This window comes from Sceloporus undulatus, chromosome 2 (genome assembly GCF_019175285.1).
Source record: "Sceloporus undulatus isolate JIND9_A2432 ecotype Alabama chromosome 2, SceUnd_v1.1, whole genome shotgun sequence".
Classification (NCBI taxonomy): Eukaryota; Metazoa; Chordata; class Lepidosauria; order Squamata; family Phrynosomatidae; genus Sceloporus; species Sceloporus undulatus.
The window spans coordinates 194,687,093-194,708,110 of NC_056523.1; the positions used below are offsets into that span (position 1 = coordinate 194,687,093).

Consider the following 21,018-nt stretch of genomic DNA (forward strand, 5'->3'; position numbering starts at 1 on the left):
GGAGATCCTCACTTCTTCCCTAAAAGCAACCTTTTTGAAGGACAAAACTGGAGCACAGTAAGCTTGGCCCTTTCTATCTCACATCCATTTTCCTTTCGTCTCTTTGCTGCTTCCTGCTCCCTTAGGTCCAGCAGCTCCAGCAAGTACCTGTCCAGCATGTCTATCCTAACCAGGTGCAGTATGTGGAAGGAGGAGATGCCAGCTACACAGCAAGTACCATGTGAGTACTGGTTTGAGATTTGGAAACTTTTTATTTACCTATACTTTATTTAACTTTACATTTGCTTCCCTAAGGGCTGAATCCACAACAGTTGGGTTCAGGTTGACAATCGAGATGTAAAAAATGTTCACAATTTTTGTTGTCCTTGACGAGAATGAATATCTTGCAAGAGAAATCCCTTTGTTCACAAAAAAAAAAAGGTGGCTTTATATGCAAAAACCCCAAACCTTTTTAAAACAGAAAACAATGAACTTTGTATGGATATATGGACCTGAATCCTATTGGCCATCCCAACAAAAGTAGACCTGCTGAATTAGTGGAATTTATTTATTTGAATATCTTTATTGACAATAAAATTTAACATTTTCATTTTGTATTATACAATTCCATTTCTTCAAAATATATCTCTTAGATAATCTTGCTATTCTCTGGAAAAATATAACATAATTCAGATACTGTATAGCATAACTTAAACATCTTTCGAATTAGTGGAATTTATATAAGTGTTGACTCACCATTCAGCAGTTGGTTTTCAGTAGGTTTCACACTACTGGGTTTTTTCATAAAAATGTTGGTTTTGTGCAAAACCCAGTTTTGCAAACAATTTTTTTCCTCAAAAAATAAAAGCCTTGGAACTGTGGAGCTCGACAGACTGCCCGAAAACGGCGTACAGGATGCTCCTGTTTTAACTCCGGAGGGATGCCACAGCAGCCAAACCGCATGGCATCCTTCTGGAGTAAAAATAACCTGCGAAAAGCAGGTTCTTTCTAAGGCGACCAGCACACATAATGAGTGCTCCATTGGCACACCGGGAACATAAGCAACGTGCAACAATGTCGGTATGCTGTGCATCGCTTACATCGAGATGGCGGCCCCGTATGGACGGGAGGCCGCTATTAGGCCACTGCCGTGACGTGCTAGGAATCCAGAGCAACTCTGGTATCAGCAGCAGCATGCTGCTTTTGGCCCGTCTGTCTCGGGCCCATGAAATCATTGAAAAGTGCATAATCCCAGCAGGGAGAAAGCTTTTGAAATGATTTATTCTTGTGCTTGAGCACTAAAAGGTGAACACTTACGTCCCAGCTTGCTAGAACCACATCTTGAAGGACATCTGATTTATGACACAGTTATTCACAGTGGCCTGTTACAGACTGCCAAAATAAAGCTGCTTCGGGTCTCTTTGGAGATATGCTATTTAAATGATGCATGGGTCCTAAGAGTTTGGAGGTCGCACCAAAGCCACACTCCATTCCTAAGCGCTGGAGTGCAGCTTTGGTGCATCCAACTCTTAGGACCATGCATCATTTAAATAGCATATCTCCAAAGAGACCCGAAGCAGCTTTATTTTGGCAGTCTGTAACAGGCCACTGTGAATAACTGTGTCATAAATCAGATGTCCTTCAAGATGGTTCTAGCAAGCTGGGACGTAAGTGTTCACCTTTTGTGCTCAAGCACAGAATAAATCATTTCAAAAGCTTTCTCCCTGCTGGATTATGCACTTTTCAATGATTTCATGGGCCGAGACAGACGGGCCAAAAGCGGCATGCTGCTGCTGATCCAGAGTTGACCCGAAGCAGCTTTATTTTGGCAGTCTGTAACAGGCCATGATTTTTGTTGTGGCCAAGCCAGATTTTATTCCAATGGCCATATGTGTTGGGTTATGCCTTGCTTCAGTACTTTCAAGCTAGCAAGTGTTTTTTCTATGGATGAATAAATGTTGGAAAACAGGGAAGAGAGGAAGCAAGTTCACTCCTTACACAGAACATATAGAGAGCTTGTCTTACTGTTGGGGCCAATTGAGTTTTGGAGTTAGGACGTTGGGTCCACTTCACTCCTTCCTGCCCCATCTGATAGGATTAGTTTGTCCACCTTTGAGGTGACACTGAACTTTTCACTGTTTCTGTTGGAAGATGAAGGTCGCTGCAACTCTGGAATCAATAAATTGCTGAAATAATATTGAAGGGAACAACACTTACGTGCACCAATTATTGTGACAGGAAATTGCAGAACAGAAGATTCATTTGCAGTGTAAGAGACAAAAGAGTCTAACTTAGCATGAAAGGCATCAGAACTGGCCAAACACATGAAGAACTAAACTGAATGTGGGTTCTTACACAACTCCCCATTGTCACTGTCTTAAGTGCCAAGTGGAAAGTTTGTCAGTTTCCCAGTGCTGAACATTGTACTGACTAAAAAGGCAATTGAATGTCTGTGTTACAAATGTTGTAAGGGTTTGTGTCTATGCTCTTGGTAACACACATACACATTCTATAATACACAAAAATTTCTGTTTTATATTCTGTGTCTCAATCATGAATCTATTATTTATATTTGCCAGGGCCTAAATTTTACAAAGTTTAACCCCAATTAGCACTTAGCATGTATCAGAAGCAAGGAATGGAACTAGCTGCTCTCCCCTCTTTTGGGCCACGTTGATTTAAGTAATGATGACAAATTGACTTGTTAAAAAATAGCAGGTAACTGGAAAAGATTACATTTTAGTCTGGTATGTTGTTGTGTGCCTTCAAGGCATTTCCGACTTGTCATGACCCTCAGGCAAACCTATCACAAGGGTTTCTTGGGAAGATTTGTTCAGAAAGGGGTTTGCCTTTGCCTTCCAGCAACTGAAAGAGTATGACTTGCTCAAGGTCACTCAGGGTTTCCATAATGAGTGGGGATTTGAATCTTGGTCTCTAGAGTCAAAGTTCTGTGCTCAAGCCATAACACCATGTTAGTATATATTTATGTTAGTACATAAATGCATAATCAATAGCACCTCTGCCAGCTTCATAAATGCATAATCAGTACCACCTCTGCCAGCTTCATGCCAGACACTGCTGTTTTAAAAACCTGGTTTTGCTCATGTATAAGTCAATGGTATAGTTGGCCTCTCTTGAACAGATTTACTGAGCTTGTGTTTAGAATTTAGAGGCACAGCTGTGTTAGTCTGGAATATCAGCATGGAAAAGGATCCTATAGCACCTTTCAGACTAACTTTGAGACTAAGAAGTTGTAGCATAAGCTTTCATAGGCTTGGTCTACTTTCTCACATGCATCATAGACCAAGTCTGCAAAAGCTTATGCTACAACTTCTTCTGCACAGTTATGGCCAAAACAGATTGCAGAAATAATCCAGTTTGAGACTACATTAGCTGCCCTGGATCAGTGCTAGGGAATTGTGGGAACTGTGGTTTTTGTGAGACATTTAGCCTTCTCTGTTAAAGAGCTCTGGTGTCACAACAACTACACTTCCCAAAATTCCCTAGCACTGACCCAGAGCAGTTAAAGTGGTTGCAAACTAGATTATTTCTGCTGTATGTTGGCCCTAAATCTAAAAGGTGCTACAGAATTTCTTTGCATATTGATCTTGTGTTGTCTCTCAAGTTATGTAGTATGCCTAAATTCTCCCCCGATCCTTCATTCCTTTCTTTATCCAGCACTGAATACATACTAATGTAGACGTATGAGCCAGCATACTGTAGTAGTTTGAGTGTTGGGCTCTGGAAGACTAGGGTTCAAATCTCTGCTCATTTAATGGGGACTGTACCTCTTGATTTGTTTCTGGCAAAGAAGAAAAGGCATTAGCTAAGTCCAATTGATTGCAAACAGAGTGAGATACTCCACTGTTATAGCAATGTGGGCTCACAGCTGCTTGTCATTATCCTCTTTTACACAATGAAGCACTCACCTCCACAGAAAGGTCTTGAATGTCTCAGTGTGTGAGTAGCCAAAAACAAAACAAAACTCAACAACAGTATAAAACATTACTCATGTTATGCTCTGTTGCCCAAGTAGTTTGACACAATAGGATCTGACCAGTTTTTATTATCAGTGTTTGCAAAGATAGAAAGCCAATTTTGTATAGTGATCTAAGCATTGAACTAGGACTCTGAGAGACCAGGGTTTAAATCTCTGTTTTGCTGTGGCTATCCACTGGGTAGCCATGGGCAAGTCACACTGTCTCAGCCTCAGATGAAGGCAATGGTAAACCTCTGAACAATTTTTCCAAGAAAACCCCATGATAGAATTGCCATAAGTCAAAGTCGGCTTGAAGGCAAGTAACAGTAACAAGCATTTCTGCTAGCTGCTGTTGAGAATCCAGTTCCTGAGTCCCATTTTGACCTTAGGTCATTTATCATGGGCTTGTAGCATGTGATCTCACTTGGCATATTCAGTGATAATGGAAGAGATTGGGTATCTACCAGCAATGGCATTAAAGGATAAAACAGAGAGATTGCATTAGTCTCCTGTTCTTTGCTTATTGTTGTTAACTGCCTTCAAGTCAACCCCGACTTAGGGCAACTCTGGATGAGACACCTTCAAAAACCCCTGTCCTCCACTGTTTTGCTTAGGTCCTGCAAACTAAGGCCTGTGACCTACCTGATTGAGTCCATCCATCTAGCATGTGGTTTTCCTTTCTTTTTGTTGTCTTCTACCTTTCATAGCATTATCATCTTTTCCAGCGAGTCATGCCTTCTCATGTCAAAGTACAAAGTTTCATTTTCGTCTTGGTTTCCAGGGACAGTTCAGGCTTGATCTCTTCTAGGACCCATTTGTTTTTCTTTCTGGCTGTCCATGATAATAATAAAAATAATAATAAAACTTTTATTTATATCCCGCTTTTTGTTAAGACAAAGTGACGAACATCATTAAAATAATACCACCATATATACACAATCTCTCTCTCCCCCCCCCCCAGCATGAATTGGGAATCATTCTGTTTCTCTAGTCACTTCTGACAGTAGCCTCTTGTTCTAAGTATATAACTATCAAGTGTAGTGGCATGTCCATGTCTTTAAGAACATTCCATAGCTTTTCATGATCTATGCAGTCAAAGGCTTTTCTGTAGTTTACATTCTGATTTTCTTTTGGAATTCCTTGGTGCGCTCCATTAGCCTTCATATATTTGCACTTTGGTGCTAGTTCCTCTCCCTTTTTTGAACCCTGCTTGTACCTCTGGGATTTCTCTCTCCGTATGTGATTGGAGTCTGTGTTGCAGTATTTTAAGCATGATTTTTCTTGTGTGGGATATGAGTGCTATGGTCCTATAGTTGCTGTAGTCTTTTGTGTCTCCTTCTTTGTGGATGGGAATATATATTGACATTTCCAGTCTGTTGGCCAATGTTTTGTTTTCCATATTTGTTGATGTATTTTACATTAGAGTTGATTGTTTGTGTGGATTGTAGCTGTTTGATTGGAATATAATCTATTCCTGGTGATATATTTTTCCCAATTTCTCTTTCTAAAATTTGGAGTTCATCTTTGTATAGTCCTTACTTCCATGTATCATTCATTTTACCATCAATTTTATATAGCTCTTCTGTGTACTGCTGTATGTTGCACCACCCTATTTTTTCTTTTTGTTCCTGTAGTATGTTTTTTTGTTCCTAGATCAACCCTGCCCTTGGTTTGAACTTGCCTTTGAGTTCTTGGATCTTGCAGAAAAAAATACACACAAGCACACACATACATATGTATACTCCTTACATATACACTGAAGGAAACTTCCAGTTTAGACTACATACATTTATTTATTCAAGATATATCATGCACATCTTTCACTATGGAAGCACACCGTGTGTGTGTGTATATCTTTCTTTCTTTTGTATTGATTGCATTTAGTCCAACACATTTTTATTGTTGTCGTTTAACTACTCTAGAGGCTCATTGCTCGGATGGGTTCACCATCCAGAAAATATCATATAAAAGTTTTCTGTTTAATTTATTTAACCTTAACCCCAGGTTTCTATTGAAACAGTGCTCACAGTGGCCATGGTAGCTATCCCATATTAACACAATAGGCTTCCCCATATCTGCATATCGTAGTTGGACTTTTGTTATTCTACCCCTGCAGCTTATGTTTGCATGGGTTTTTAAGCTGGTATGGAAAGGTTTGTAACATTCTAGGTGTGCAGCTTTTTGATCTTCAGTAGAAAGGTGGTGGGACTAATGGCCTGCTACATGCACAGACCTTAATGTCTTAAAGAAAAATTGAGAAGACTACGACTGACATGATTACACTCATTAATATCAAAGGGACTGTCACAGAGGGTAGAATGTAGGTTTGTTTTCTGCTGCCCCAGAGTGTGGGACCAAGTCTGATGGTTTTAAGTTACAGGAGGGTTGACTTTGATTGAACATTAGAAGAAACTTCTTGATAGTAAGAGCAGTTCAATAATGGAACCAATTACCTAGAGAGGTGGTGGGGTCTCTTTCCCTAGATATCTTCAGAATGAGGCTGGACAGCTATCTGCTGGGGTTGCTCTAGCTGGATTTCCTGCATTGAGTGTGGAATTGTTCTCCATGGCCTATGAGGTCCGTTCCAATGCTTACAATTTTATGATTTGTAGAAAATCAGAGAATGTATTCTGCAAAAGAAGCCATAATGTACTGGTGCTTTCTCTTATTTTCTGAAAGCAAGAACCTAAAACATAGAGTGGGCACTACTTGCTGGATCCATAGATAACATATCCTAGATATGACCTATCAAACAAACAAACAAAAACACATCTTGGAGGGGAGAGGAGGTGCAGCTCTGCAACCTGTCCTTTGCTTTTTATATATTTACTTCTACTGCCCCATAATAAATGGCTGTTTTTGCACATGGAGAGTGAGATGGCACCAATACCTAACATGAATTCCTTCCTTTCAGACGCTCCAACACCTATCCCTACACGGAGACCCCTCTCTACACACAGAACACTGGAGCAAACTACTATGAATCACAAGGCACCTCAACGCAAGTCACCACCCCAGCAACCTCCCAGGCAGTGGCCAGTAGTGGCTCAGTGCCCATGTATGTCTCTGGAGGGCAGATCATAGCCAATCCAAGTGGAGGCAGCAGTGCTGGAGGAGGCGGAAGTGGAGGCGGAAGCGGAGGAGGTGCCGGCAATGGTGGAGGCAGCACAGCTGGTGGAGGAGGTGGCGGCAGCAGCAGTAGTGGCAGCACAGGGACCTACGTGATTCAAGGAGGCTATATGCTGGGAAGTTCAAGCCAGTCCTATTCACACACCACCCGTGCCTCCCCAGCAACTGTAAGTACTTGGGTGTTCCACTGCACTACCTTGCTGCTGTTTATCTGGTGGGCTTGGGAACTTCTCTTCTCTCTGCAGCCAGTCCAAGCACTCCCCTTAGTGCACTGGTTTTCCATCACTGTGTGGGTTCCTTGAGGTCTTTTCAGAGTTTCTTTTTCTTTCAAATTTGTATGAAAGAGTCTACGAATGATCTTTCTGTGAAAGATATGGAAGATATTTTGCCTGTTCATCATTGACCTTTCCCTGAAAGGTTCAACTGCCACATATGCTGAGCATCTGTCAAGCTCAGACGAGAGTGCCAGCTACTGCTACTTCTTACTGGTAGGGATGGGAGGAGGCAGTTTAGATGAGGAAGACACAGGTAGTCTGGGCTCCCATGGAAAGGAAGAACAGAGGGGCACTCCATCTGTAAGCATATGCTTATTTCTTCTCTCCAAGCTGGGACTAATTCCTCTGAGTCCCTTCCCCACCCCCCACCCATGATCATTCCAGCAGGAGGGACTTCTCCAGGGTTTAATAGCTGCTGCGTTGGGGACAGGAACAAGAAGTTGTGTAGGCAGTTTTGTTTCACCTGCTTGAAGTAGAATCTCAGCTAGATATGCAGAATAGATAGACCTATTATTTTCTGCGACCTGGACACTATGCTTCTGTTAATGTAGCCCAATGTTGCTTTAGTTTCTTAGGTTCTGCTTTGTCCTTCAGGCTCATTCTCAGCTTATAAAGCACAAAGACATCTAGGGTCATTTTACAAATGCTGTTTCCAGGTCAGGTCTCCCACATCTGATACTTGCTGTACTGCAGCTCCTCTCAGTCCTAGCCAACAAAGCCAGTGGTGGATAATGCTGGGATATGCAGCACAAGACCATCTGGAGGGTTGCACTTTGCCCACCTCTGATTTAGTGGACAGTGTTGGTCATGTGGATGTAGGATTTGTCACAGACTCAAGGGTATGGAAATGTCTAATTAACAAATTGTAAGCCGCTCTGATAGCCTTGCCTGAAGAGTGGGGTATAAATAAATATATTATTATTATTATTATTATTATTGTTATTGTTATTATTATTTGCATAGCTTTTGTCAGACTAATATATACTCATGTATTAGGCAAACTTGAAAGATTTCCATGTGCCAACTGAAGGAGGTTCAGTCAAAGTTCTCATCAAAAGTGATGTTGTCGTGAGGCAAATTAATTTGTTTTGAGTCCCATGGAAAGGGACACAGAGAGATTTTATACCAAGGAACACTGTTCCCCATACCACTTCCATAGCTACAAAACACACTGGCATAATTAAATTTTCTTAATTTGTCTTGTGCAGGAAAGTTTTCTGAATGATTGTATCTCATATTAAGTAATGGGAGGGCAAGTTTTCTGGATTTTCTAGCCCTGAGCTCTCATATATCTTGCTCTCTAGGGCACGCCTAGTAGCAACACTCTTTCCTAGACAATTTGGATCAAGTTGACAGATTGTGAAATCGGTCTGTCCTCTGTGTGTCTTATTTTAGATTAATTATTATTCCTTAGTTCGCCTCACCAAGATGATAGTGAGTAGCATAAAACACAATCCCTCATGTCTTTCAAGTCCTGTGGCGCTCATGAGGTTGCTGAAAGTGCTGTTTTTGTTAATGGAACAGGACTGGGATTGCAGAAGCCATCTAAGGCCTAGAAAGAGTCCTGCACTCCTTGTTTAAAAGAGGCAAAGCACATGGATGTATTGCTTTGCATCAATAAGGGGTTGGGGTGCAGGAACAGGGACTAAACTCTCACAAGGCTCCTAAGACAGGCATCTGCCACCCAGAAGTATGTGGCAGTGCTTGAATTGTTAATTGGGAGATTTGTGGCAAAATGCCTAAATGCTGTCAATTAATAACTCCAATTGAAAGGGAAGCATCAAAGCTTGACAGGAAAGTTGGAAGGAATGGTAATGTGAAGCCCTGTTTCTTGGCAGGTCCAGTGGCTGTTGGATAACTATGAGACCGCTGAGGGTGTGAGCCTTCCCCGCAGTACCTTGTACTGCCATTACCTCCTGCATTGCCAGGAGCAGAAACTGGAGCCAGTCAATGCAGCATCCTTTGGCAAGCTGATCCGTTCGGTGTTTATGGGTCTCCGTACTCGCCGGCTTGGAACCAGGTAAACAGAAGAGAGCTTTCCTATTGGGATCTATATGTTTGCTGTGAGGTTGCTTGTCCACCAGTCCTCAGGCCTACTCCTGGAGCTTGTCTTTTTCTGACTTGCATTATATCAGAAACATTTTGTGGTGTTCTAATAGGTGAAAACATTACTTTGAATTTTCTTCTTGATAACTTACCCCTAGAACAAACATTGGGGGGGAAATGTTGGTGTTTTGTATGTATGTGTGTTTGAAAATATTTGTGGTTTGTACATGATCATGGAAAACATTTGTGGTTGAGTCAATAGTTCTGAAGAGCTTCAAATCTCACCCTAAACATGAGAATACTAGTTGGCCTTGGAATGTTCAAATGGTTTCACAAACATTGTCTTTGGAACTTTTAAACGGGGGTTCCTAATTTGATGTTGGCAGGGGGAAGTTAGTGGATATACTTGGAACTGTCTACTAGAAAGTGTCAAGGCTGCTTTCACAAAATGGTTGTCATTCATAAATGTCTTGCCATGATAGGCATGATCACTCAGAGAACTCTTTAATTTTTATAGAAGGCAAATTAGCCCACGGATACTTCTTAAAAAAAGAAAATAAAGAGCTGCTATTAACAACCCAAGTCAGAGTGGTGTAGTGGTTTGAGCATTGGATTGTGACTCTGGAGATCAGGATTCAGTTCTCCATTCAGCCATGGAAACCCACTGGGTGTTGTTTCCCCAAAAACCCTATGATAGAGTCGTCGTAAGTTGAAATTTACTTGAAGGCACACAACAACAACAACTAACAAATCACTATAAATAAAAAGTATAATACATGATGCTAGGAAAAATATATCTGTATTTTCTGGCGTATAAGACTGCTTTTTAACCCAGGAAAATTGTCTCAAAAATCAGGGGTCATCTTATACGCCGGGGATTGTCTGATATGGCAGGTGATGAAACTTCTGAGCCAAACTGGAGAATCTGTGGTCACCACATACGGTGGGGGGAGCTCAAAAACGGCCATGGGGTATGGAGAAAAGACCTGTGTTTGTGCTACCACTCTGATAGTCTTGGAGACAGGGAGCGCTGGGCAGGCAGGGAGAGCTGACCAATCCAAGCAGGCTTTGCATACAACAAGTTTTCCTGCTAAGTACCTGCATGTCATAAGCATTTGAATTAAAATTACCATATTGAAATCAAATCTGAAGTTCTTAAAATTTTTATTTGGTGTGCATTGGAAGAGGAGTAGTCTTATATGGCGAGTATATCCCAAATTCTATATTTTAACTGGAAAAATTGGAGGTCGTCTTATACGCCGGAAAATATGGTACTTCATGATAAGACCAATAACCACAACAATCTTAATAAAATTTTGTTTCAGAATTAACCATTACAAAAAAGAGAACAATCATCTAAGTAATTTCTGTTTGACAGGGATACATATTTAATAGAGCTTTTCAGATAGCACTTTCTATATGGCTAATCTCTATGATTCAGGCATAAATTATACAACAACAAATATATTTTGTTTGACTCTAAAATAATAAACAAATAGATTATAGAGGGCACTCTAGGAGAATAGTGAAAGTTTGAGTAAGGTCGTACAGACATTGTGGTCGGATCTTTTGATAAATCAGAGCAACTTGCCATCTAGCTTGTTTGAACTGAACTTTAAATTCAATCATTCTCCTCTCTTCCCCCCTAGTAAAAGAGCCCATCCTCTGGCTATCTCATCATGTTGTCTTAACTATGTAACTATGTGAAAGAGTACTCAGTCTTGAGCAGTCCTTGTTTTGTTGAAGATAAAGGGATTTATATGCTGGTTTATATTATTTTCATATTATTTCACCTCCAGAGGGAATTCCAAATACCACTACTATGGGTTACGCATCAAAGCCAACTCCCCACTGCTACGGCTCATGGAAGACCAGCAACACCTGGCTATGAGGCAACAGCCCTTTTCCCAGAAGCAGAGGTGAGAAACAGTGCAAGGGAGGGTTTGTAGCTTTGTGAACAGGATAGGCTTTGGTTGGACTTGGTATAAGGTTGCTTCTTGGGTTCCTCTGTGCTCTCTTAAGATCTCTACCATTTTCTATCTACTATTGTAGCCTCCATAGATTATCTCTGGAACTTTTGGTTCCCATCCTCTGCTCATACCCCTAGTTTCTTACAGGCAGTGCATTATCACTAAGGAACCTCTTTCTCCTCCACCTTCCACACTTTTGGCAAGACGCAATCCAGCCCCTATCCTGATGCTATTATGCATGCTCTCTTCCCTTTCTCACACCCAGTGGTTGATTTTCTTATATGCCCTAATCCAAAACTGCTCTGCCTTTTAGGCTCAAAACCATTCAGAAGATGGAGGGCATGACCAATGGAGTAGCTGTGGGTCAGCAGCAGGCTTCTGGACTGTCTGACATTAGTGCCCAAGTGCAACAGTACCAGCAGTTCCTGGGTAAGAAGTGAAACTCTCTTCTTCATCTTAAGGAGCTTCAGACTATCTGAGGTGTGGGAGCTGGCAGCAGAGAGGGATGTGCCACCAACCTCTCTGTGTGGGTTTCATAGACCACCTTGCTTGCAGAAAATGGCTCTTTGATGGGCACCATGAGGCTCATATGTGTGTGATATGGGTAGCTTGATTGATAACCCACATAGCTTCTGTGCAGTGGGAACATGGCTTCAAGCCATACAATAGACTGCGCTCAAATGTATGGAGAACCTCTATGTCCCAGAAATATATGCAGCTGGAGATTTTCCATGTAGTTGGACCACTGTTTGTGGGAAGTCATCTCCAAATGTTATCGACCACAGAGGAAAATTTTACCTTTTGGCAACTGTCACATTATCCTTATTTCTTCTGAAGTAGCTCTACCTGACTTGAGTTTCTTACAAAGCAGGTTCTGGTCTGAAGAAACTATTGGTTTCACCTTGAGTAACTGATGACAAAGTGTAGGATTCTGCACTAGGACCAGAATTCAACTTCTATTTCCTCTGTGCAGATGCCTCTCGCAGCCTGCCTGACTTTGCAGAGTTAGACCTACAAGGGAAGGCCCTCCCTGAGGGCATTGGGCCTGAAGATTTGAAAGCTTTCCAGTTGCTCTATAGAGAACATTGTGAGGTACGTGTGAAGAGTATATTTAAAAGAGGAAATTGGGCACAGACAAGTGACATGGGAAGCATGACTGTTACAGAAGACAGCTGAAAAGTATAACAGGTTATGTGAACCCTTGGCAGACAGGCATCTGCTGGGTCATCCTGTACAGCATGCATGCATGCCTATAGAATGTATGGTGCTCTGGCTGCTTCCAGGTCAAGTCCCATCAGTGAAATCAGCATCAGGCTAACCCTGAATGCTTTCCCTAGAGGTTTTTTTTAAATTTTATTTTATTAAAATAAAATAAACCCTTTGGTGAACTTCTTTTCTGGGCAATTTGAATATCATAGCCTTCTGTCCAAAACACATAAATGCAGCCAATGTTGTAATTGCTTGAATATGTGAAAATGCTCTGCAGTGTCAACATAATACAGGACTCTTTTCATCACCAATTTAGAGGTGACTAACATGTTGCTTAAGGTTAAGTTGTGTGAACACAACCTGATAGGGATTTTCAGCTCCCATTTCCAAATGACATTTAAGTGCCTGAGATCCTAGTGAAGATTTAATTATTAGTTGACCCATTTGAGATGATTATTTATGTTGATATCTAGCCAAAAGAAGCTAGATAAGACTTGAGAAGCATCTTGCCATCTCCATGTATTTCCTAAAGACTAACAGATGTATGCCATGGGCTACAGTCCATATGTGCGAAACAAGCAATCAGTGAACAAGAAACACAGATATGCACACACACCACTTGGAAAAAATCTGTTTTGACATTGAGGTACTAATAAACACATGCTGAAAACGTAAATACTGTATACAGGCAAGCAGCTAAAGTTAATAAGATTCAATAACTAAAAGACAGCAAACTCTTTGATGTTGCTGAGTATAGGAACAGTCAGAATTGAAGGTAGGTATCCATTTGCATGATGTATCCAGTGTAATTGGATATGATCAACTTTTTGGTTTCAGACTTGAAAGAAAGTGTGTTGTGTTTTTCTGTGAATTCAGTGGAGAAGCCCCATGCTGTTAATCAGGTGTAATTGTCTGCTTGTGCATCATGGTCTTGAATTCAGAAATAGAAAGTTGTGACTGATAGAAATGTGTTAGACAGGTGGATTGATTTGTTATAAACAGTTTATAATCTAGATGGCACAAGTTAATTAATTTAGGAAGAAGTGTCCTGTTGGTGTCCTTTTCAGTTTGGTATATTATAATTGGATTATTAATTTTCTCTTCATTCTCAGGCAATTGTTGATGTGATGGTCAACCTGCAGTTCACCCTGGTGGAGACACTCTGGAAGACATTTTGGCGATACAATATGAACCAGCCTAGTGAAGCCACCCCAATTGTTATGTAAGTGTGTCTGCAGGTGGGATTGGCTCTTCTCTAAAAAATTCCTCTAACTACAGTATTGGGTTCAAGTGATGGTTTATTTATTTGTTACATTTATATCCCCCCTTTCTTCCAATGAGCTCACAGTGGCATATACGGCTTTCCCCTCCCTTTTTATTTTGTCAATAACCCTGTGAGGTGTTTTATGCTAAAAGAGAGATCAGTTGGTCCAAACTAACCTTGTAAGCTTCATGGCATAACAGGGACTAGAATTTGGACCTCCTAAATTCCAGTCCTACCCAAGTTGCTGCACCACACTCTTTAAGTTGACAGCCTTGTGACTGTGTCCCTGCTGATTCCTTCAGTAAGAACATCACACAGACCATGGGCAGTCTGTCCACAGCACAGATACTGCTTAGTGACACAGGGAGTGGGGATTTGTGACACACCTGGCAAGAAAGAGGGAGCACTTTTTTAATCTCCTATGACAAATAGTAAGGCCTACAGTTATGTCTGACTCTCTGGTGAGTTGCTGTGCTATCTGCCTATTGTAGAGAATAGAAGTGAAGATGGCGTGGGGTGGAATGGGAGGAGTTGCTGGATATATACTATAATACCACCTGGAGTTGGCATGGTTTCATGTTTTCAGTTTGTCTTTTGTCACACCTGCCAAAAGATTGGTAAATGCTGATATGCAATTTGGTAATAACCCAGCACTTGTCAAAGTAGTGAATTGAGGTTCCACTTCTATATCATCACCTCCTCGTGTTCCTGTTTTCCCCTTCGCAATCAGCTTATGATTATTTTTGCCAGCAACTCTTGAGTACACCCATGTATTGTTTGCAAGCTCCTTTCCTACAGAATTGCTTGCCTATGAACTCTAACAAAATGAAGGATCAGGTCAGTACTTTTCAGGCCCTTGGTTCAGGCTGTCTGTGGACTTTGGCATATACCAGTATACAGAACGTAAAGTGGGTATTTCAAGGGGCAAAGAAAATTATACATAAAGAGCAAATTGTTAGTAAACCTCCTATAACCTGATGTCTAAAACATTGTTGGATTTTGTTGTGGGAAGGACTGCTTGTTTGGCGGGGAACTTGGGAAGAAGGAAACAAGAAGTAGGTGCTCCTACTTTAACTGTCTCATCATAGCATCTCCATATTATCTATATACTGGTTCTTAAATAAACAAAACCCACTGATTATTCTAGTGGAAAGGCTACGTGATGGAGAATTTGCATAGGGGCTTATGACAGTGCTCTTTAACCTGTTGTCTGTGTTTATGTTTAGCCATGATGAAGCAGAGAAGCGCCTCCCAAAAAGCTGCTTGGTGACCCTGTCCAAATATGAACCTGTTCTCAAATGGACAAAGGACTGTGACAACTTGCTGTACCAGGGGCTGGTAGAGGTCTTGATCCCAGAAGTGCTCCGGCCCATTCCGAGTAAGCTCACCTTGCACAGCTGACATTGGGTATGGCACAGACTGAGTCAGTGTCAATACCCTGGTAAAAGCAAAGTATTTCAGATGCTGATGAGCATTTGCCTGGCAATTCTGCTTTGCACTTGGCTGTTTGGCCCCCTGATGAGAGGTGGAAAGCTCCTTTGGCCTCACTTTGGAGGTACTGAAGCCATCCATATAGAGTTGGGTTGTCCATACATTTACTGCTTATTTCTGACAAACAGAGGACTACCAGACACTGGAACTGGCTCTCAGGGGCAATGTAATGGTTGCTGTTCTGTTTTGCTTCAGGTGCCTTGACGCAAGCAATCCGAAATTTTGCAAAAAGTTTGGAGAGCTGGCTGACAAATGCCATGATGAATATTCCAGAAGAGATGGTCCGTGTGAAGGTGAGCCAAAAGGTGAAAGGTTTTGGAGGGAGGAAGGGTGGATTAAGGTTGGGTTCTTAGCCATACACTTTCCTCTCAGGTGGAGACTGTCCAGTGATATTCTCTGGAGTCTTTGGTTTGTGCTAGGGCAGACTAACAGACAACTGTCGAATCATATCAGGACAAGTTTTCAGAACCTGATGCCAGCATTCCCTTTTGCTAGGGATCTGAGTCATTCCTCCTGCCACTTCCTGCTAGGTTTGAAATTGCATTGTTCTCCTAGTCCTTTGGGCTCTTATTCTCATAGAGTACAAAATTGTGGGGGAACAAGTTGTATCCCCAGTGTTTTGTCTTTCAGGTGGCAGCAGCAAGTGCCTTTGCCCAGACCCTGCGGCGTTACACCTCCCTGAACCATCTTGCCCAGGCTGCCCGGGCCGTCTTACAGAACACAGCTCAGATTAATCAGATGCTGAGCGATCTCAACCGGGTGGATTTTGCAAATGTCCAGGTAACTCCCCACAGACTCCTTTCCAGCCTGAAGGCTCAGTCATGCTCAGCAAGAGTTGAGGGGGATAAAATACTATGAATTGCTGGACGATAAGAGATGTACTCTGGTGTTGGTGTGGAACAAAACATTGATAAGCCATGCTGTTATTCAAAAGGCTTTTATTATCTTGCTGATGTGTTTCAAGAAGACCCTTCTTCGAGAGCTGGCTCTTCTATTTCTGTTTCTCTGTGTCCAGAGTTCTACCAGTTGGTTCACCTCCCTCTCCAATAGCAGGTGCACTAGGAAACTTCGACTCTGGGTCCTGGAGATTCTTCTCACTTCAACCCTCCAGAGGTTGCTATGATCTTTCCTACCATAGCAGTTGGTAGCATCTGTTATACATCAGTGTCAGATTACCTTTGCAACTGCTCTGTTTCTACTACTTCTTAAAACAAATTCAGATGATTTGCCCTGTGGATGAGCAGGAACCCTCCTGAGACACCTTTCTCCTTCTCTTTGGTCCCCCCAGGAGCAGGCCTCATGGGTGTGTCGGTGCGAGGATCGTGTGGTGCAGCGCCTTGAGCAAGACTTTAAGATGACTCTGCAGCAGCAGAACTCTCTGGAGCAGTGGGCTGTGTGGCTGGATGGTGTAGTCAGCCAAGTCTTAAAACCCTACCATGGCAGCCCCAGCTTCCCCAAAGCCGCCAAACTCTTTCTCCTCAAGTGGTCCTTCTACAGGTAAAGTGAGATGCAGAGTGTTGGGCTTGATACTGAGCTCACATCCACTCCAGCCACAGCCTTTTTACTGCCTTCCAGGCTCTCCCCCACCCTGCTTTCTGTAAAGTAGTGTGATTGAGCCAATGTGATAACTGTTGCTCTGGGATGATTCTTTCCCCCCCAGCTCCATGGTGATTCGGGATCTGACTCTGCGGAGTGCAGCCAGTTTTGGATCCTTCCATCTCATCCGTCTCTTGTATGATGAGTATATGTACTACCTGATAGAGCACCGTGTGGCTCAGGCCAAGGGCGAGACGCCTATCGCTGTGATGGGAGAGGTAGGTCTTGGGCCTTTGGAATGAAGACTTGCTTGTGGGGCAAGACTCACTCTAGTTAACACACTTTCTGAAGTTGCTTTTAACTCTTTGTCCTCCATGTGTGGACAACATGCCTTTTAGATAGGTCAAGATGCCTTATGCTACAATGTAAGATCATGGGTCCCTTTAGCTCAATTATGGTCCAAGTGTGACTTGTGGGCTGCATGGAGTCTCTCTTTGTGTCTTTCCCCCACCCAGTGTTTCATGCTGTACTTTTTATCACTAAAAAAGGTATTCCAGGAGCAGTTGTTTTATGGCAGAACTGAACACTACCTCTAAAGTCAAAAACAAGCAAAAACAAAACAAAACCCACAACAACTCAGAAATGATTTTCTGGGTGTTTGTAGTATTTATTTATGCATGCATGCATGCAGTCTTTCTGTCTTTTGGGGCCTGTTGCAACCCACAGTCAGTCCCCCTCCCTCAACCCTCAAAATTTGCCTGCTCCTGTCTAGCTTGATGTTGTTTATTGAGGCAGTTGCCCTCCAGAATCTCTATCAGTCGTCCTTTTAAGCATAGCGTAAGATCCTTCTAACTTGAGATGCCAAGGATTCAAGCTGAGAGCATTGGCAAGTGCTGCATTGCTGAATTAGAAAATACTAGGAGTGCGTATTGGTTTGGAAACAAGATGCAGCATGTTGTAGTTCATTCAAGTTGGGAACACTGCCATGATGTTCATTCAGAAACCCAGACCTTATTAATACATGGGGAGACATGCCCAGTTTCTCAGCCATCTGTATTTGAGCAGCTGGTGAGATTCCCAGTAAATTAGCAAAACGCAAAGAGATGGGTTTCCTCCACTCTGAATGTGTAAAGGGTGAGGTCTGTTTATTCATCTGGAAGCCCTTCCCTGTTTTTCTCATCGATCCCACGTTAGCTCTCTCTATACACAAGTAAAAGGACTGTGTGGCATCTCTCTTATGTATAGTTATAGGCAGAGATGGTTGCCAAGTCAGGATCATCCTTACTGACATTTGTTTCTTCCTTGTTTTCAAGTTTGCGAACCTGACGAGTTCCTTGAACTCCTTGGACCCAGATAAAGGTACTGTCTGGCCCCTTGAGAGGCCAAAAACTTTCTTGGGTCTTTTGTTCATGATAGATTGGAGAGGTCTTTTAACCATTATTCCTCCATTTAACGTATAAATGTGTGAGGTGATACTCTTCTTTCTGTTTTATTAGTGTAAAAAGGGGAGAGAAGGAAGTTGGTGTTAATTTGAAACTACTTGTTGAGTAGGGGGGGTGTTTCGGTGGATCTCAGCTGTGCACAGCAGGGGCCCTTTCACACTACACAGATTAATACCACTGTAACTGCCATGGCTACATCATATGAAATCTTGGGGTTTGTCTTTGAGGGAGAGGCCCTTACATTCTCAGCCAGAGAGGTCCTCTACTGCCTCTGACCAAACTACAAGCCCCTGGTTGGTACAGGAGGAAGCCATGGCAGTTGAAGGGAATTCATAACACTATAACTGTGTTGTGTGAAAGGACCCCAGGAGGAAATTCACAACACAATCACAGAGACCAAGAACTAGTAGCATGCTGATAGAGTGTAAGTTTCCATTAGCATGCTTATCCTGTTGTGTTTGCAAACAAGAGAGAGTTAAATTGAATATTTAAAGCCACTTGTATCCAGTTTATTAATACCGGAAAACAATGATCCTTACTAAAAATGAGGGACCTATAACATTGATTATATGCAAATAATGGAGTGACAAATTCTGGCAAGTGAGTTAAAGTGAGAGATAATAGAGAAATACTAAACATATAAAAGAATGGAATAATTTCATCATATGCTGGAAAGCAAAACATAATTTAGAAATAGCTATTCATGTTTATTATTTGGTTAGTGATTTAATACATAGACTGCTTGCATGAAATCAAGTTTATGCTTCATTGCTATTTTATTCCATTAATGAATTATATTAAGAAATTACAAGTTCTGGCCCTTTTTCAATATTCACTGTTTTCTAATATCTTTCTTAGAACAATTTTATGTGAACATTATATTGTATTGACTTAGGGGATGTATTTCTATTGAAGTATTGAGAGAGATCATTTTAAATAATAACAAATAAACAGGTGGAGGTAATTTTTTTCAAGTCCATTGGAGTGGGAGCAGTTCCCTTCCCCATTTCTTTGATCAAATAAGGGCTGCCTAGATAGCAAAGCCAAAAATCTCTGAGTGATTGAATGTAAGAATTGGTTTGGTGATTCATAAAGAAGACCTGCCTGGGTCGTCATCCTGTTTCCAAAAGGACCTTACTTCCAAATGCCCTGTGAAGAGTCTTGGAAGCAGTACTGAAAGTCAATGGGCCTTCCTTGTTATTTGCCCTCAGAATCTGGATACTTGAGTGTTCTTGGGCTGTTGTTTTGTGTAGGTGATTTTATTCTTGTTATTTTTGTCCTTTTAAGCATGGAGTCTCCATTTAGCTCTGATGGCTAACGGTCATTGCAAGATACAGACTCCTGGAATATTTCATTTTGTTGTAGATGGTTGCTGCTAGAGATTGTCATCTGAAAAAGATTATTTGTTCAAAGGCTTGTAATTACTGGGCAAAGAGCTCAGAGACCTGTCCATTTCTCTCTCTGCTGTTCAGAGTCAAGTGGATATATGAGGTCCTGAGCCTTAAGACTGTGGTTTGAAATTTATTTATTTGTGTAATTTAAATGGGCAGCTTGATGCATTGAGGCCCAAGGAAAAGGAATGAGATTGCGGTTTCCACAGTACAGTGGTGCCTCGGGATACGAAAAAGTTGGATTGGCAAAAACTGTTTCGGGTTACGAAATATTTTTCGGGTTACGAAATTCATTTCGGCGCGAAATTCAAATGCTGCAAAGTGCAGCTATAGGCTTTCCAGTGCTAACGGAAAGCCTTTTCGGGTTACGAAATTTTCGGGTTACGAAAGGAATGGCGGAACGAATTAATTTCGTAACCCCACCACCTACCATGACACAGGGGGGGGGGTCTGTTACACACCAAATAAAGCTGCTTCGAGTCCAGTGGGGTAGTGTTTCATGAGCATGGTCCTAGGCCAGAGTCGCACCAAAGCCAACGTTCGCCCTAGCACTGGCGGGCTTTGATGTGGCTTCGGACTCTTAGGCGCATGCATCATTGAAACACCATACTTCCACTTGACTCGAGCACTTTAGTTTGGCTGTCTGACAGGCCACAGTTTCTTATCGTGAGATTGAGTATATTCTAAGATTGTTTTAACCACCCCTCCTCTTTTAAAAATCAGATGAGGAAGAGGAAAGGAGGAGGGAGAGAGCGAGAGAAATGCCCCAGGAGTTATCTCTCAGCTCCAATGAGTCCAGGAGCTTAACCGCCGACCCCATGGAGCCACCCTCAAAGCTGGCACGGACAACTCGCGAGCACTTTGGGCAGCATTGCCCTCCAGCGAGAGTGACAAAAAGGGACGGCTGCTAAATGGCCAGCAGAGGCAGGGTGCATCTTGCCTTGTTGTTCTGCCCTGCGAAAAGATGAGCTATTCCTGTCCGAGTGGTATGCAACGCGCTTTATTTCACGCCTCTCTCCCCTCCCCATCTGACGCCTGTTCACCCCAGTGCAGCCCAACCAATCCCCCATGGAATTTCACTCTACAGAGGCTGCGCAGCCCTGGTGACCTGAGGAATGCTGGCACTGGCCCTTGGTTTTGCTGCGGGATTGATTGGTTTGCCTTTCCAAGCTACTTCTCTGGTTAGGTAGTTAGGAACTGGCTCAGATCTCACGCCCCATGCCTTCATTTGTGGAGGGGTGAGAATGTTCTTGCCTGGGGTCCCAGGGTCCAGTACCAGTCTGGGGTGGAGGCTCCACTCATACGGC

The 21,018-nt window shown here is 42.3% G+C and overlaps 2 protein-coding genes across 11 annotated transcripts in view; one reads left to right on the plus strand and one right to left on the minus strand.

Annotated features, from left to right (window-relative positions):
- ALKBH7 (alkB homolog 7) overlaps positions 1-21,018 on the minus strand; it is a 511,499-nt gene that overhangs the window by 317,823 nt on the left and 172,658 nt on the right. The gene's annotated exons all lie outside the window — the stretch shown is intronic.
- Positions 1-21,018, plus strand: part of RFX1 (regulatory factor X1) — a 156,168-nt gene that overhangs the window by 44,638 nt on the left and 90,512 nt on the right. For all 10 annotated transcript variants that reach the window (XM_042455710.1, XM_042455716.1, XM_042455711.1 and 7 more), the window contains 13 exons: positions 126-220; positions 6,873-7,254; positions 9,201-9,382; positions 11,208-11,327; positions 11,692-11,807; positions 12,352-12,470; positions 13,700-13,809; positions 15,078-15,229; positions 15,538-15,635; positions 15,973-16,122; positions 16,631-16,839; positions 17,003-17,156; positions 18,192-18,237. In XM_042455710.1, the coding sequence (XP_042311644.1) occupies positions 126-220; positions 6,873-7,254; positions 9,201-9,382; positions 11,208-11,327; positions 11,692-11,807; positions 12,352-12,470; positions 13,700-13,809; positions 15,078-15,229; positions 15,538-15,635; positions 15,973-16,122; positions 16,631-16,839; positions 17,003-17,156; positions 18,192-18,237 (1,933 nt within the window). The remainder of the gene's footprint in view (positions 1-125; positions 221-6,872; positions 7,255-9,200; positions 9,383-11,207; positions 11,328-11,691; positions 11,808-12,351; positions 12,471-13,699; positions 13,810-15,077; positions 15,230-15,537; positions 15,636-15,972; positions 16,123-16,630; positions 16,840-17,002; positions 17,157-18,191; positions 18,238-21,018) is intronic.